We start from the raw sequence: 14,999 nt of genomic DNA on the forward strand, positions 1-14,999 counted from the left end.
AGGTAGGTGATGCGGCTCTTCCAGAAGAGGCTTCCTTTGAGAAAGGCCAAAATGTTTACCACCTGACCATCTTTTTGTTGAGCCAAAGAACGTTTTCATCCCACTCTTCCTCACAGTTCTGACCTGGGCCTCCCACCCCACCCCACCCTGGCTGACGCTGGGCCTGCTGCTTCTTGGCCATGCCATCCCAGCTGGATCCTTTCCGGGGCCAGCGGTACCGGCACCTGAAGCGAGCTTGCCTTCGCCAGCAGAGGCTCTTTGAAGACCCTGAGTTTCCGGCTGCCCCCTCCTCTCTCTTCTACCATCGAGCCCCCCCGGACGGGCTTTCCTGGAAGCGGCCAGGGGTAAGCAGAGGATCCCTGGCGGCTCTCCCAAAAAAGTGCCTCCCCCCCCAGAGAATGCAGTCTGTGACCCCAAGGCGGGGGAGCAGAGCTGGGGCATAACGGGGGTCTTGTGGCTCAGTGGGAGAGCATCTGGGACCACCCAGATTGTCTGGGGGGGGGGAGCTACAGGGAAGGAGGGGGATGAGGGGGATGGGACTGCCTCCCCTCACCAGCCTCTCCAAGACAGGGCATTTCTTGCCCAGCATGCAGGAGACTGAGCCAGCAGGGGGTGGGGGTGGTTCTTTCAGAAGGGCGCCTTGGAAAATTTCACCAGCCGCCCGCACTGGAGAGCTGCCTCTTGCCCTGGCGGGGGGGGGGGGGCTTGGGAATGCTGCCAGCCCCCAGCTGAAGCTGAGCAGGGAGCGGAAGGCCCACTAACTTCTCCGTGGTGGCCTCCCCTTCCGTGGCCCTCCCAGCCCCCCTCGGCCCTGACCCACAGGGAGTCCTCGCGGAAGGCAGTCCTTAGGAAGCTGATGGGTGACCTCCGCTAAGCAAGCCTCCCCCCATGCCCTTCCCAGGAACTGTGCTCCAACCCCCGGCTCTTTGTGGATGGAATCAGCCCCGGGGACCTCCAGCAGGGCAGCCTCGGGAACTGCTGGTTCGTGGCCGCTGCCTCCTGCCTGGCCGGGGAACCTGCTGTCTGGAGGAAGGTAGCGTAAGGAGCCCCTCCCTCTGCATGCTCTGGGCACCTGTCTGAAGTGCCCACCTAGGACTGAGCATTCATGCTAGCTGGCTTTTCCCCCTGTGGATGTGGCGGGTGACCTAAGAAGAGGATCCTTGAGCATGGGCAAAGTGCCCCCTTGCCACTGGGCAGGGAGGTACAGGCGTGCTTTGTTACCCACCTCTGTTGTGCCTCCGCTCCTCTTTCTGCCCCCTGCAGGTGATCCCAAATCCCCGTGAGCAGGATTGGGACCCTCGTCGGCCACAGAGATATGGTGGCATTTTTCGTTTCCGCTTTTGGCGCTGGGGGCTCTGGACAGAGGTCTGTGTGGATGACCAATTGCCCTGCCGGCATGGGCAGCTGCTCTTCTGCCACTCGGCGGAGCCCCGCGAGTTCTGGAGCGCCCTCTTGGAAAAAGCCTATGCCAAGTATGGGGGGGGGGGAGTGGCTGGGGGGCGGGTGGAGGCCACCAGGGATTGTCTGGTTCGCAGCTGGTATTTGTGCCAGACAGCTCAGCTCTGGTTGAATTATGGGGAATGATGGTGCTGAAGAATGCCTCTGAGCATGTTCAGGGTTTCTTTTCCTTACTTGCAACCAACCCTAACCCCTCTAGTTTAGGGGGGATTTGGTATATAATTAAATAACTGAAGAAAAGTACATTATGCAGAGAACTGACAATAGCAGACCAGGCTCCCCCCAGGAACAATTTAGCCAGTGAATACTGACCTTCCCTCTAAGTACCTTTCTGTTGCCAAAAACTGTAGAAGCAGATGGGGGGTGTGGGGGAGGGGGAGAATGCATCCTGCCTTCCTCAGAGCCACAGCTGAGAAGGCCCTGCCCCTTCCTGCCATCATCCTGGAGCCGCCAGCCCTTGAGGCTGGGGGGATGGGGGGGAGGGCCTGTTGGCTGGCCCCTGAGTGTGAAACAGGATGGACCCGCTGGTTGGTTGCAGCAGGGCTCTTTCTCTCTTGGGTGAAAGTACTCTCCAGCAGGTCCTGATCCAGTGCCTTCCGTGGTCAAGGGGGCATCCCGCAGGGACACCTGCTGGCTCCTGGCATCCCGCGAGGGTTTTGTGCTGTTCCTCCACACACCCTTTCCCCCCTCCCCAGGCTGAATGGCTGCTATGAGGCGCTGGAGGGTGGAAACACAGCCGAGGCCTTGGTGGACTTCACAGGCGGCATCTCAGAAGTGCTGGCCTTGGACGAGGGGGCTGTTGGGAGTGACCCCGAGAAGCAGGAGCGGCTGTTTGAGCAGTTGAAGAAGGGCCACTCCCGGGCAGCTCTCATCAGCTGCTCCATCCGGGTGAGAAACCGAGCCGAGGGGAGGCCAGTAGGGGGAGTGGCCGTAGCTTGGGGGGGTCGGGGGGGGGGCTGTGCTTTGCATGCCAAAGCAGCAGGGTGGGGTGGGGGGCTTCAGGCTCCCACTGCAGGAGGTGAAGCTCTGCTTTCCTGTGGGGAGGCCCTGGTCTGAACTGCTGGCCCATTCCTGCTGCATTTGTCAGCCTGCCCTTGGAGCTGAGTTCTGGAGGCACCCGGGAAAGAGTCGTTGTGGGCCTTGGCTGCTGCCAGGCGTCTTCCCCGGAGAGGGAGGCCCTCTCTGTTTCTCCGCAGTCTTCCCCAGCTTCCTTTCACTCCTGTGACTTCCAACAGCCCCTCCATCTCTCCAGCTGGCTTCCCGCTTCAGATACATTCCCAGAGTTTCTTACATGCTTTCAGCCCCCTGCTCCTTGCTGTGGCTACAGCCGGGGCAAGGAGGCTTCGCACTCAGGACAACCCCCTCTCCAGGGCCGCCTCTTCTCTCGTTGGGCCCATGACCTGCTGTCCCAAGGCAAAGGTGTTGAGCGGTTCTGTCCTGACCGGGATGTGCTTTTTCCTCGGCAGCATGAGGGCAGCTGAAACATCCCATCCTTACAGAATTTCTGCTTTGGTCTCCTTTTTGCCTTCTTCCCCATCACCTCTCGGCTGGAGCTCAGTGAGCCCCACATGCACACATGCACATGCCCGCTCTCTCCTGAGGAACTCAGAGTCACCCAAGGGAGTTGACTGGGAGCGAGGGAGTTCCCGAGGCCTCCATCTCCATCAGAGAAAGGAGTTTCCCCTTAAAATACGGCTCACCTGCAGAAATCTTTCCCGTGGGATGGTGCAATCATCACTCGCTGAAGCGATTTGATCTTTAAAAAATGAATTCGGTAAGGTGACAAGACATTTCTGTCCAAGGAAAGCATCTACATCTATCTATGCCGATGGATAGAATCACAGAAACATAGACTTGGAAGGGACCACCAGGGTCATCTAGTCCAACCCCCTGCACAATGCAGGGAACTCACAACTACCTCCCCCTCCCACACACACCCAGTGACCCCCCCCACCCCATGTTCAGAAGATGGCCAAGATGCCCTCCCCTCTCTTGAGCTGCCTAAGGTCGTAGAATCAGCCTTGCTGCCGGATGGCCAGAGCAGCTGACCACACCCTTCTCCTCTCCTCCATTTTATCCTCAGCGAAACTTTGTGAGGTAAGTGAGGCTGGGAGAGCGTGCCCTGCCCGAGGTCCCCCTGCGGGCTTCCATAGCCCAATGGGGATTCGAACCTGGGTCTCCTGGGGCCTAGTCGGACACTCATGCTGGCTTTCAAGTGGCCACCGTGGCTGGGAGTGGACCCTCCTCCCTCAGAGGTCATCTGCCTCTGGCTCACGGCGAGTGGCTTTTCCCCAGGCCCTTCTGGCTGGACCAGGTGGCGGCCCCTGGGAGGTCTGCTTCCCACACCACCACCAGCAGGAGCCCATTCTGGCCTTGGCCGGAAGCTGCCAGGAGTTCGCTTTTTCCCTCTCCTGGCTCTGCCCACGGACAGCAGATGGGAGGAGGCGGAAGCTGCCGAGTAGGCGGTCACGGTACTCATGAGGTGGGGGAGGGGCTCGTGCTTGAAAACGGGGGTACAGGTCGTTACCATAGATAACAGTCTGCCTCTGCCCTGTTCTCCTCTCCAACAAGTAGACGTTGCCAGGAGAAAAGCCGGAAGCCCAGCTGTCCTGCGGCCTGGTCCGGGGCCACGCCTACGGCATCACCGCTGTCCGGACGGTCCACCTCCGACGGGGCCTCTTGGAACTCTTCAGCACCAAGAAGCTGCAGCTGATTCGCATGCGGAACCCTTGGGGAAACGTGGAGTGGGACGGGGCCTGGAGTGACAAGTAAGCTGTGTAGGCTGACAGGAGGAGGAGAGAAAGCGGTGGATTATTCTGCTTGCACTCCATCTAGAAACCAGGGGCGGACTCGGGTGGGCTGGGAGCCTACCCTGGATGGGCTTCAGGAAAGCTGGGTGCTGCCTCCCCTCATGAACACATAAAGCCACCTTATCCTGAACCAGACCCTCCTCGGTCCATTGAAGTCAGTATTGTGTACTCAGACCGGCAGCAGTTCTCCAGGATCTCGGATAGAGATCTTTCACATCACTTACTTGCTGGGTCCCTTTAATTGGAGGTGCCGGGGATTGAACCTGGGACCTTCTGCATGCCAAGCAGAGGCTCTGCCACTGAGCCATGGCCCCTCCCCTCGGCAGGGCCTTCTTGCCCTTGGGCTGGCCTGACCCCTCTGCCCAGATGTGTGTGTGTGTGTGTGGGGGGTCATTGGCACCCCCAGGCCAAGTCCCACTGGCCTTAACAGTTTCCGTTCTTTCCGCTTTCTGCTTGTTATCATATTTCTTGTTGCTCGCATTGGCTTGCCCTGCATAATCTGCCTTGAGCCTCTGAGAAAGGGGGGCTGCAAATAATATAAATAAATGAATAATGGCCAGTCTATTTCTTCTAGAGCTCTCCTGTGGAATCAGCTCTTGGGGAGTTAAAGCCTCTCGAAGCCACTGCTTAGGCTGAAGCCTCTGGGGTGGGCAGTCGGTTCTCAGTGGAAGGCCCTGGCAGGAGCTGGGCAAGCCCTTTCTAGAACCCTCTTCTGGCCACATTGGCACGGGGCGGTGGTGGTGTTCTCATACACGGCCCCTGAGATCCCATTGGGCCAAAGAAACGGAAAGCCACACAGCATCTAAAAGGGCAGAGGGCAGTCTACAGCCCAAGAGCTCTTTGCTTGCATTCTGGGGAGGAGGGGCCGTGGCTCAGTGGAAGAGCCTCTGCTTTGCATGCAGAAGGTTGCAGGTTCAATCCCTGGCAGCATCTCCAGTTAAAAGGACCAGGTGATAGGTGATGTGAAAGATCTCTGCCTGAGACCCTGGAGAGCCGCTGCCAGTCTGAATTGACAGTAATGACTTTGATGGACCAAGGGTCTGGTTCAGTGTAAGGCAGCTTCATTTGTTTTTTAATAGTTCCCATGCAAGAGATTGAATCCCAGGACTAGTCTGCCGCAGCAAAAATAAAACCCAACCCAGTTGTGTTCCAGTATGAGCTTTTGTGCGCTCTCTAGAGAGCGAGGCTGGAATCTAAGGAGAGCCAGAGAAGCAAAGGCTCCACTCCCGCCTGGGCTGCTGCGCAGATTGTTGGGCCCGGCAGGGGGGGAGGCAGGATCTGATTGCTGTGGGTGGGTGGGGGGTGAAAGAGGGGGAGAGACCCAGCAGACGGTTGTTCTGAAGCAGGCATCTCCCTTCAGCTCTGTCTCTCCCCACTGACCCCCTCACAGGTCCCCTGAATGGCAGCAAGTGAGCAAACGGGAGCGGCATCGCATGGGGGTCACTGTGCGGGATGATGGGGAATTCTGGTAGGTGCTGCGTGTGTGTGCCTGTGCGCCCGTGCACACGGGCAAGTGTGGGACATCTCCCTCGGCTCTGGTGCCCCCTTGGGTTGTTCTGGCATGGCTGGTTCTCAGTGGCTGACGGTCAACTCCTCAAATCTAGGGGTACACAAAGGCCATCTTGCCCCACCCCCACCAGATTTCCACAGGTCATTCCATACAGTGCACACTCCATGCACAAGACTGTGCCGGCAGAGTGAAGGGGTTGAGATCTGGAAGTGGAGGCACCAAACCCTGTGCTGAAGGGGAGGCAGACAACCCTCAGCCCGCTCGAGGTAACTCATCCGCTACACGCCTGTCTGTCTGTCAGGATGAGCTTTGGGGACTTCTGCACCCATTTCACAGACGTGGTCATTTGCCAGCGCATGAACACAACGCGCTTCAGCTGCCGACGGCGTTGGGTTGAGGGCCTGCGATTCGGAGAGTGGGATCCACAGAAGGGGCGTGCTGGTGGCTGCCTGAACCACCCGGACTCCTTCCTCCAGAACCCGCAGGTGGGAGCAAAGGCCGTGCCAAGAGCACTCTGCACCCGGCACATCTGGCCCTTCCAAAATAGTTGATACACTTTGAGGCAGCAGGAAGACGGGTCTTTCCCTCTTGTGGGTGGTGTTCCCTTTGTGAAGCTGGAGAGGACACCTGCCCCCACCCCCGGTGCTCACCTGCCTTTCGGATAGGCGAATGCCCCTGGGGGGGTTGTAAGTGGCAGCTCTCAGCGTGACCTGGGTTCCCCTGACGTCCTCACCCTCCGTGACACCACACTGCACTCTAATTTTCAGGGTGGCCTGCCGTTGGATTCTCTGGGCTTCCAATGCTTGGCCCCAGAAGGACCCCCGTGCTGGGGGGGGGTGAGGGGGGAGCAGGCCTCCCAAAGCCCCAAGGACGGAGGCCTGGAGGGGGGGCGGCCCTTCCTTGTGCTGATGTTTGGGTGCCAGCCCTTCCTGTCTCCCCCTCCCTGCCAGTTTTTCTTCCAGGTTCCCCAGGCGCAGGGGTCGGTGCTGATCTCTCTGCAGCAGATGGACCGGCGGCAGCTGCGCGGATCCGGCTCTGGGGGGAACAACATCCCCGTAGGCTTTGAGCTCTTCAGTGTGAGTCACGCCACCTCTTGGGAGGAGCACTGGAGGGCAGTGCTGGGGGGTGGTGCCAGAGCAGGCTAACAAGGAGGGGGAAAGACTGGCACTGGGGGGGGGGCGGACACGGAGGGAGCTTTGATTGGGGCAGCCCTTCATGTGGGTCGTGTTGCGACTCCTCTCACAATAATCAATGACTCTGCCATGAGGACCTGATGGGGGGAGCCCTCATCCCCATTCAAATGTGCCCCCGGGGCAACAGGCGAGGCTGGAGACTGTCTTCGCCATCTTTGGGGCATGGGGAGCACCCAAGATAGAGAGTCCAGAGAAGACTACAGGAATTGCTGAATTGCAATACACCAATTACTTGAATTATCAGGTGCAACCCAGATGGTGAACTGATGCAAAGATATAGAGGTTCGGATGTGGGAAGGGGCCGACTCTCTCTCCGTGTGGGTTCCGAGCTGGCTTCTGCCCCCAACACTCCCCTTCTCGGGTGTCTATGGGCAGGATCCTTGGGCAACTTGATTGGGTGGATTGAAGCTGTTTAGGGCTGTTTAGCTTGGAAAGAAGGCGGCTAAGGGGAGACATGATAGAGGTCTATAAAATTATGCATGGTTTGGAGAGAGTGGACAGGGAGAAGCTTTTCTCCCTCATAATACTAGAACATGGGGTCATCTGCTGAAGCCGGAGGGTGAGAGATTCAAAACAGATAAAAGGAAATATTTTTTCACACAATGCATAGTTTTTCACACAACTCCCTGCCCCAGGATGTGGTGATGGCTGCCAGCTTGGAGGGCTTTAAGAGGGGAGTGGTAATGTTCTTGAAGGAGAGGGGTATTCGTGGCTACTAGTCATGATGCACCCCTATTTTCTCCAGGATCAGAGGAGAAGGCCTATGATATTAGGTGCCATGGCAGGACAGTGCTGCTGCTGCAGTGGTCTTGTTTGGGGGCTTCCTAAAGGCACCTGATCAGCCACTGTGTGAACAGACTGCTGGACGTGATGGGCCTCCTGGGTCTGACCCTGCAGGCCCTGTCTTATGTTCTTAAGCTCCGGGGGCAGCTGGGGGTGGGCGAGGGCTCAGCCCACAGCTGCCGGGGGTTGGTTTGCAGCCAGAATCTTTGCTCTGCAGCCAAACGTGGCTTTGTCTGGGACTGCTGAGGACAAGTTGGGGGCCTGGGAGCTAAACCAGGGTGGTCTGCTCCCTCGTCCCACAGGTGGAGCAGAACCGAAGCTGGCGCTTGCAGCGGATCCCACCCCGGGCGGGCGGCTCCACCTACATCGACTCTCGCAGTGTCGTGCTCCGTGTGGATTTGCCTGGTGGGCGCTATGCCCTGTTGCCCTCTACCTTTGCCCCAGGCCAGAAGGGCGCTTTCCTTCTGCGCCTATACAGCGAGCTGCCGGCCCGGCTGCGGTGAGACTTCCCCATCTCTTCTCTCTGGACGGGCTGCTGCTGTCCCACTTGGGCCGCCGGTGGGCCTGAACGGGTGTGGCAGGTGCTGCCGGTGGGCACCAGAGAAGGCGGGTGCTCTGCCCCACAAGGGGGGTGCTTGGCCACTAGAGACTGAACTGAGCACAAGCCCCCACCCCCGCCCCGTGACAGCTGCAGCATCCTGGGAAGCGTACAAGGGAGCAGGAAGGGCCAGCATGTCTTTCCCCCACTCCCAGCCCGGGAATGAAAAGTCCTACAGAAAAAGATGGGGGTTGGGGAGGAGTGGGGAGGCAGTGGGCTCCCTCCCCCTCCTCTTCCATCCCTCCCAGATTCTCATGTGTAGGGAGAAGCTGGCGGGCCAGCAGGGCTTCATCCTGACTGGTGACTTTCCGTCCTCAGGTTCCCTTTGGACCGGACTAGTTTGGAATCTGACTGTGCCCCTCTCTTCCCTCCCCTCCCCTTCCTTGCAGAGAAATCAGCCTCAATGAACCCCCCACCCTGCCTTGCAGTTGCTGCCTTGGTGCCCCCCAGCTCATCACTTCAGTCTGGGTCCAGCGGGCTGTGGGGCTGGCGGTCCCTGACTCCAGCAAGCGTGAGTTCACTCCCTGTGCACTGTGGGCCCAGCCTGGGGGAGGGGGGAGAATTCCACCCCAAGCCTCCCCCAATCTGGCTGTCAGCGCCTTGACCCCCCCTCCCCCTTGGGAGGCTGCTGCTGATCCTGTGCTGCCTGCCCCCCTGCCTGCAGTGTTGTGAAGCCCTCCAGGGAGAGGAAATAACCCCCCCACACTTACCTGGAGGGCACAGCTAGAACAACAGGAGCCTTGAGCTCAGCAGTCCCTGATGGTGGGTTCTAGGGAGACTCTACCAGGACTGGACCTCTCCCTCTTCAACTTCCCCTTCACTCCCCAGCTGAACCCACTGGGGAACCATCGGGGGGGGGGACTCGGGACCCATGCCTTGTGTCTCACCTCCTGCGGTGACACTGTCTGCAGCCCCAGACGTCTATGTGAGTGTCACCTCGGAGGGGAAAGCCGTGAGATCCCGGGTCCACAAAGCCTCCTCCAGCCCAGACTTTGATTTCAAGGCCATTTTCTGCCGGCGGCGCCCACAGAAGCCCATCCGCATCGAGGTAAGGGGGCTGGCCGGGATGCACACCTGGATGTACTTTGCAGGTTTTGGCACGATGGACACTTGTGAAGCTCTTATTCTGCCTTCTCTGCCTGTGAACAAAGAGGGTGTGTACAGCTGTGGCATCAGGCCTGTAGGGATGACCCTCTCCAGGTCCAGCGGGGGCTGCTTTTCTGCCTGGGCTGCTTCCAGGCCAGGCTGCATCACTCCCTTGGCTCCAGCCCCTCCATCTCTTCCATGTGTCAAAAAGCTGAGGGGCCGGTGGGGTCTCTGCTTCGTCCTTCTCTGGCGGTTCTGCATCCTGCTTCATAAAACTGGCCCCGTCGTGGCGCTACGAATGTCCGGATGCCCCGCTGGGGCCAGTCGGTTCTCAGGGTGCTTCCTCTTCCCTTGCCTCCTTGCCCTGGCGTGTGGCTTCCTGGGGTTTCCCACCGGCTGCTTCAATGCGTGTTCTCTGTCCCCCAGGTCTGGGCCAGGCGGCTCCTGCGCAGCAGCACCCAGCTGGGTTATATCAAGCTGCTGGCAAACACCCCCACAGAGAGTGGCACTGCCCAGCTGCTGCCCCTGGAGGGGCCTCGCCAGGCTGGCCCCGCTGGCCACATTCTGGTGGAGACCTTGACCAGCACTGACGTCCTGTCGCTGTGAGCAAACCCCACTGGAGGCCAAGGAGCTCGGAGGGCAGGGCTCCATCACTGGAGTGGCCTCAGACAGCAGCAGCAGGTCTGGGAAAAAGGCCTTCCTCCACCTGAGGGCAAAGGAAGGGCGGCTGCCCAGGCCAAGGCAGTGGGCCTGTCCCTCCCCTCCCAAGAAAATGCCCACTGCTCTGCCCCCCCCCCCCGCAGAACCACAAGCCATGCTTTTAAAGTCATAACATGGACAAGCACGCTAAAAAGGGAGGAGGGAGAGAAACAATTACTTGCTCTTGTAGGGAAATCCTTTCAGCTCTTAGCCCAGCTTCCCTTGAAAAAGGAAGCTGATCCCAAGGAGAAGAGCTTGATCACCTGCAGGAGAAGAGCGAGGAGGGGGTGGGTGTGAAGGGTCCCGCAGGCAGATCGGGTTGGCTGAGGGGGATCTGGGCTGAGGGATGCTGAGGGGGTCTGGGCTGACAGACAGGATCAGTCCAGGGCACAGAGACCACAGCCATCCCCGGATGATGCAGCCCTCTCCATCCCAGCATCCATCTTTCCAGCCCTTGGGCTCCGGCTGGGGTGCAGGAAACTGTCTATGCTCATTTGAAAGCCATCCATGCTTGTGACCATCACCACCTCCCTTGGCAGTGAGTTCCACAGTTGAATTACTTGTTGAGTAAAGAAGTATTTCCTCTTGTTTGTTCTGAACCTATTTCCCCACAATGTCAGTGGGCGCCCCTCAAGTTATAATATTATGGGAGAGGGAAAAAAAGTAATTTATATTGGAACAACACCCTCTCTCCCCACTTACTCTGCCCCATATGCATAATTGAATAAGCCTCTATCATGACTCCCCTTAGCCATTTTTTTCTAGTCTGAAAAGTCCAACAATATCCAGCCTTTCCTCATCAGGGAGGGGCTCCAACCTCCGAAGATCTCTATCAGTCTCAGTCAGTTCAGACCCCCATCAGAATACTTTTAAAGTGGGGGCGGGACGTTGTTCTAATATAAATCACTTTATAAATCCATTTAAATATAAATCCATGTTGAACTTCATTTGCCACATTGCTGCACAATCACCCACTTTGTAGACATCCTCCTGGAGCTCTTCACAATCTATTTTGGTTTTCAACATCCTGAATAATTTGCTGTCATCTACAAACTTGGCTGCTACTTGCCAGTATGGGCAGCCCAATCCTGAGGAGGGGGGTGGTTAAGCTGCGCCCAGAGACGGAAGCAGTCGCTCTGCTTCCAGAGCAGCTTCCTGCCAAGTGCAGCAAGCCAAAAATACATTTTTGAAAGAAACCCCATGGAACTCTCCATAGAGCTACACGGGGCTACATGTGCCTTTGGGCAGGCATAATTCGGCACCTGCATAAAGGGGCATTCTCGGGCCAAAAGGGCTTAGGAAGCTGACTAATGTCAGCTCCACCCCAGGAATGCCCTGATTGGCGCTGGTGCGATGCCTTGCGCCGGAGGAGCGCTCCAGGGGAGGCAGCGCCGGCGCCTGAGGCTCCCTAGAGCCGCCATAAGCTCCCCTGTGTTGGCGTCCGTGCCCCCTTAGCTGGCACAAGTGGCACACCGGCGTAGGGGTCACATTGGCTCTTGAGCAGCTCTACCTACCCCCCTTCAGGATTGCTCAGTTCTTCTTTGGGTTGATTCCCCAATTCTCAGTAGTCCATCTCTAATTACGCAGCTTGTATTTTGCAGACTTTTTTTAGTCCATAAATAGTCATGTCTGCCTTCTTCCAAATCAGCTGTTTCTAATTTTATTACTCTTTTATCTGGGTTTTTAATCCACTCCACAATCCAAATCAGCTGTTTGATAATATAATTTAATATTAGGTTCTGCATCCTCTCTTTTTCTCATCTTGTAAAACTTTAAATCTGATTCTTGGCTTTTTGCCATTCCATATGAACTTATTTATCTGTTTCTGCCATTCCTTCAAGGTTTTTTCTTGTATATAGATTGGTAACATTTGAAATAGAAAGTTTAGTTTTGGCAATGCTTTCATTTTTATTGTAGAAATTCTTCTTAGCCATGAGATTTTTAGTTTAGACCATCGCTGCAGGTCCTCTTGAATTTTCACCCACATTTTTGTAGTTGTCTTTAAACAGTGTGTCATTTTTTCCGGTCAGGTTTATTCCCAAACATTTATCTGGATTTGACATTACTGCACATCCTGTAATCCTTCTGATATCTTCTTCTTCCTGCTTCATTAAAATTTTTAAAATTATTTTTATCTTTTTCCTATTAATTTTATAGCCCAAAAAAGATCCATTTTTTTTCAATTGGTTCTATTATGTGTTGCATCGACAGATGGGGGTTTGAAATTGTCAGCACCGCATCATCAGCGGAGATTTTCATTTCAAACTCTTCTCTGTCCACTTTCATTCCTTTAATTCTAGGGTCTTGTCTGATCTTTGTAGCCAGCACTTCTAGCTCAAGAATAAATAAAAGTGTAATCTCCCCATCTCCGCTAAAGAATCCTTTTATTCCTTGGTCATCCTAAGGCCCCAGCCACCTTCCTGGCTGGTTTCTTGCTTCTGACATATTTGAGCATGGAGGCATATGGTAGATTCCTGTGGCAAAATGCCTTACACCCCATATGTTTATGTCAAAGTTACAATAAGTGGGTTGCACAAAGGAAAAGCAGGGTGGGAAAAGCAGCCGCGAGCGCGGAAGAGGCAGCCAACTCAGTAGAGATGCAGGTGGCCTGACCAGCAAAGAACAAAGGAAAGAAAAGTCACACCTGAGCCACAGAGCTTGTCTGCCTTCCCTTGGGAACAGGAAAAACAGAAGGGCTAGAAAAGTGGGGGGGGGGGGGAGGGAGAGCCAGAGAAAAAAACCTGTCAAAGAGACAGAAGCTCTCTCTAGTATCTCGCCTTCTTCCTGGGAGCTCTCTCACCCCTGAGCATCACAATGGCAGCTGTGACCACATGTGGCTGAACAGGGAGGGGGGGAATCCCCACTCCGTGAAACCAAAGCAGTGGAACATTTCTGACTGCTTGCAACCTGAAAAAAGAGACTATCCTAATTGCACCTTCATTTAGGACACCTGAGAGTTCGAGGTCAGACTGCAGCTGCATTGCTTCTTATTGCCCTCCATGCTCAGTCTGCTGTGTATCTAGCCCCTGCCTTTGTTGGTTTGTTTTTAATTGCATATTAAACAACTCTATATTTTGAATGCTGGCGGTGGGATTTCTGGACTCACATGAGGCCCCTTCAGTGGTGCTGATCACAGAGGAGTCCCAAGGGGAGGGGGCGGCTGTCGATGAGCTCACGTGAGTGGTCCCGGCAACAGCGAGGGGACAGCACTGCGAGAGACCAACCGGGCTCATCCTTTGGCAGGAAGTGCTGAAGAGATTAATGTTAGGTGGCATGTCCCACAAAGAGCCCAGTTAGATCCTACTGGATTTTCTGTCACCTACAGAGGGGACTTTGCTGGGGCTTGGGGTGGCTGCATGTCCTCCAATCGCTAGGTAAGGGACAGAGCCACAGTTCTGGTGGGATTCATATTTTGAAACATAGGATTTTACAAGCCTGTCCTTTTGTCTCAGTAGCAATGATCTCATCCCCAGCATAAGGAGATACCTGTAGCTATGTCATCCTTTGCTTGAGTTTTAGGCCTGGGAAAGTTTGGGGAAAGTTTTTGAAGAGTTATTTTGATAAGATAGCTTATGGTTTTCTATCTAGCTATTTCAGAAATGTATTAATCATGTGATAAAGTGAACAGATGTTCACTTTATGCTGATTTGCTTATTATAATACCCAACCAGGTACTTAGAAATAGTCATATGATTTTGATAAGTAACTTCAGAGATTGATAATTTTTTCTCTATAACTATGCATGAGTCTGAGGACCAAATCAGATTTTCCTTGGACTGAAGCTCTGCTATCAGAGATTGAGGGACCCTTGCTTGGTAAGATATAAGGACCCTTTTGGCTTACTTGATATTCCTTAAGAGCAATGAATAAGAGACTGGATTCTGATTTATTCTAACAGACTAGTTTTAATATGCATTAAATAATGTTGGGAGATTTGATTGTGCTTGCCTGCTTAATTACATTCTGTATGAGTTCAATCATTTTAGTTCTCTGTTTTATACTGTTTAATAAAACTAATCTTTCCTTTTTTCAATAACAGTTAGAAAGATTCACACAGGTGTCAATTCATTTGCTGGTTACCTGAACAGAGAAGCAAAGGACCCACAGTCCTGGAAAAAACATTGTATTATCAAAAAGTTGGAAGAGGTGTAAGCCTTTTCTAATTTGATAAAACAAGGAGAATTTTGATACTGTGAATCCCAGCCAAGAGCAGAAAGCTGCGGGCAGAGACATTGTCCGTTACGCCTTCTCCGCTGGGGTTTCTCCCCGAGGAATAATTATTAAGCCATCACAAGGCAGCAAGTCCTGTGTCTTATATCCTCCACAGGTTTGGTTTGAATCTTGGGGAGGGAGTTGGAGTATGGGGGCAGGGCAGACAGAATCTTTCTCCCGGGGGTGTGTGTGTCCACGGAGGCCCTTGGCACCTTACAGGCTTTTTTGAGAACTCCAGTTTAAAGAGGACTCCACGGTGTAGGTTCCGTCTGGTGGACACGCGACCTGCAGGTGTTCAGAGACCTCTGCCCCTATGAGTATCTATGTGTGGGGGTCCCAAGTGTCTTGCCAGAGTCGCCTCTCCCTGTGTGCATCAAGGCGCTCCTTCCCCAGCAAGCCCACATCGGCAGGCCTGCCCTCGCTGCCCCACTTCCTCCTTGCTGGGGGCTGTGCTGAGGACGTGCCCAGGCTGGCTCCCGAGAAGACACTTCCCCCTCCTTCACCACAGCCCCATTGCTCAATCTGCCACCCAGGCAGCTTCCTTTGCTGCCTGGGAGTCTCCCCGGGCCTGCAGAGCTCTAGGGCTCCTCTTCCCTTCCCTGGTGGCTTCCAGAGCCCCATGAAGCTGAAGTCCTGAGGCCATGTGGCTG

The 14,999-nt window shown here is 55.2% G+C and overlaps 2 protein-coding genes across 2 annotated transcripts in view; one reads left to right on the plus strand and one right to left on the minus strand.

Annotated features, from left to right (window-relative positions):
• Positions 1-14,999, minus strand: part of RNASEK (ribonuclease K) — a 278,954-nt gene that overhangs the window by 17,407 nt on the left and 246,548 nt on the right. The window lies entirely within an intron of this gene.
• On the plus strand, positions 180-10,044 carry LOC130489635 (calpain-5-like). The gene is made up of 12 exons (XM_056863403.1): positions 180-344; positions 902-1,033; positions 1,264-1,472; positions 2,154-2,346; positions 4,033-4,226; positions 5,659-5,736; positions 6,080-6,263; positions 6,729-6,854; positions 8,057-8,253; positions 8,742-8,863; positions 9,264-9,400; positions 9,865-10,044. Exons 1-12 carry the CDS (start codon positions 180-182, stop codon positions 10,042-10,044), a joined length of 1,917 nt encoding a protein of 638 aa, XP_056719381.1.

This window comes from Euleptes europaea, chromosome 18 (genome assembly GCF_029931775.1).
Source record: "Euleptes europaea isolate rEulEur1 chromosome 18, rEulEur1.hap1, whole genome shotgun sequence".
NCBI classification, from domain to species: Eukaryota; Metazoa; Chordata; class Lepidosauria; order Squamata; family Sphaerodactylidae; genus Euleptes; species Euleptes europaea.

Bases quoted from the DNA above. Each gene is read 5' to 3' on its own strand.
- LOC130489635 (XM_056863403.1), top strand. From the start codon at position 180: ATGCCATCCCAGCTGGATCCTTTCCGGGGCCAGCGGTACCGGCACCTG. The intron at 345-901 runs GTAAGCAGAGGA...TGCCCTTCCCAG, and splicing joins TTTCCTGGAAGCGGCCAGGG to GAACTGTGCTCCAACCCCCG. The intron at 9,401-9,864 runs GTAAGGGGGCTG...TCTGTCCCCCAG, and splicing joins AGAAGCCCATCCGCATCGAG to GTCTGGGCCAGGCGGCTCCT.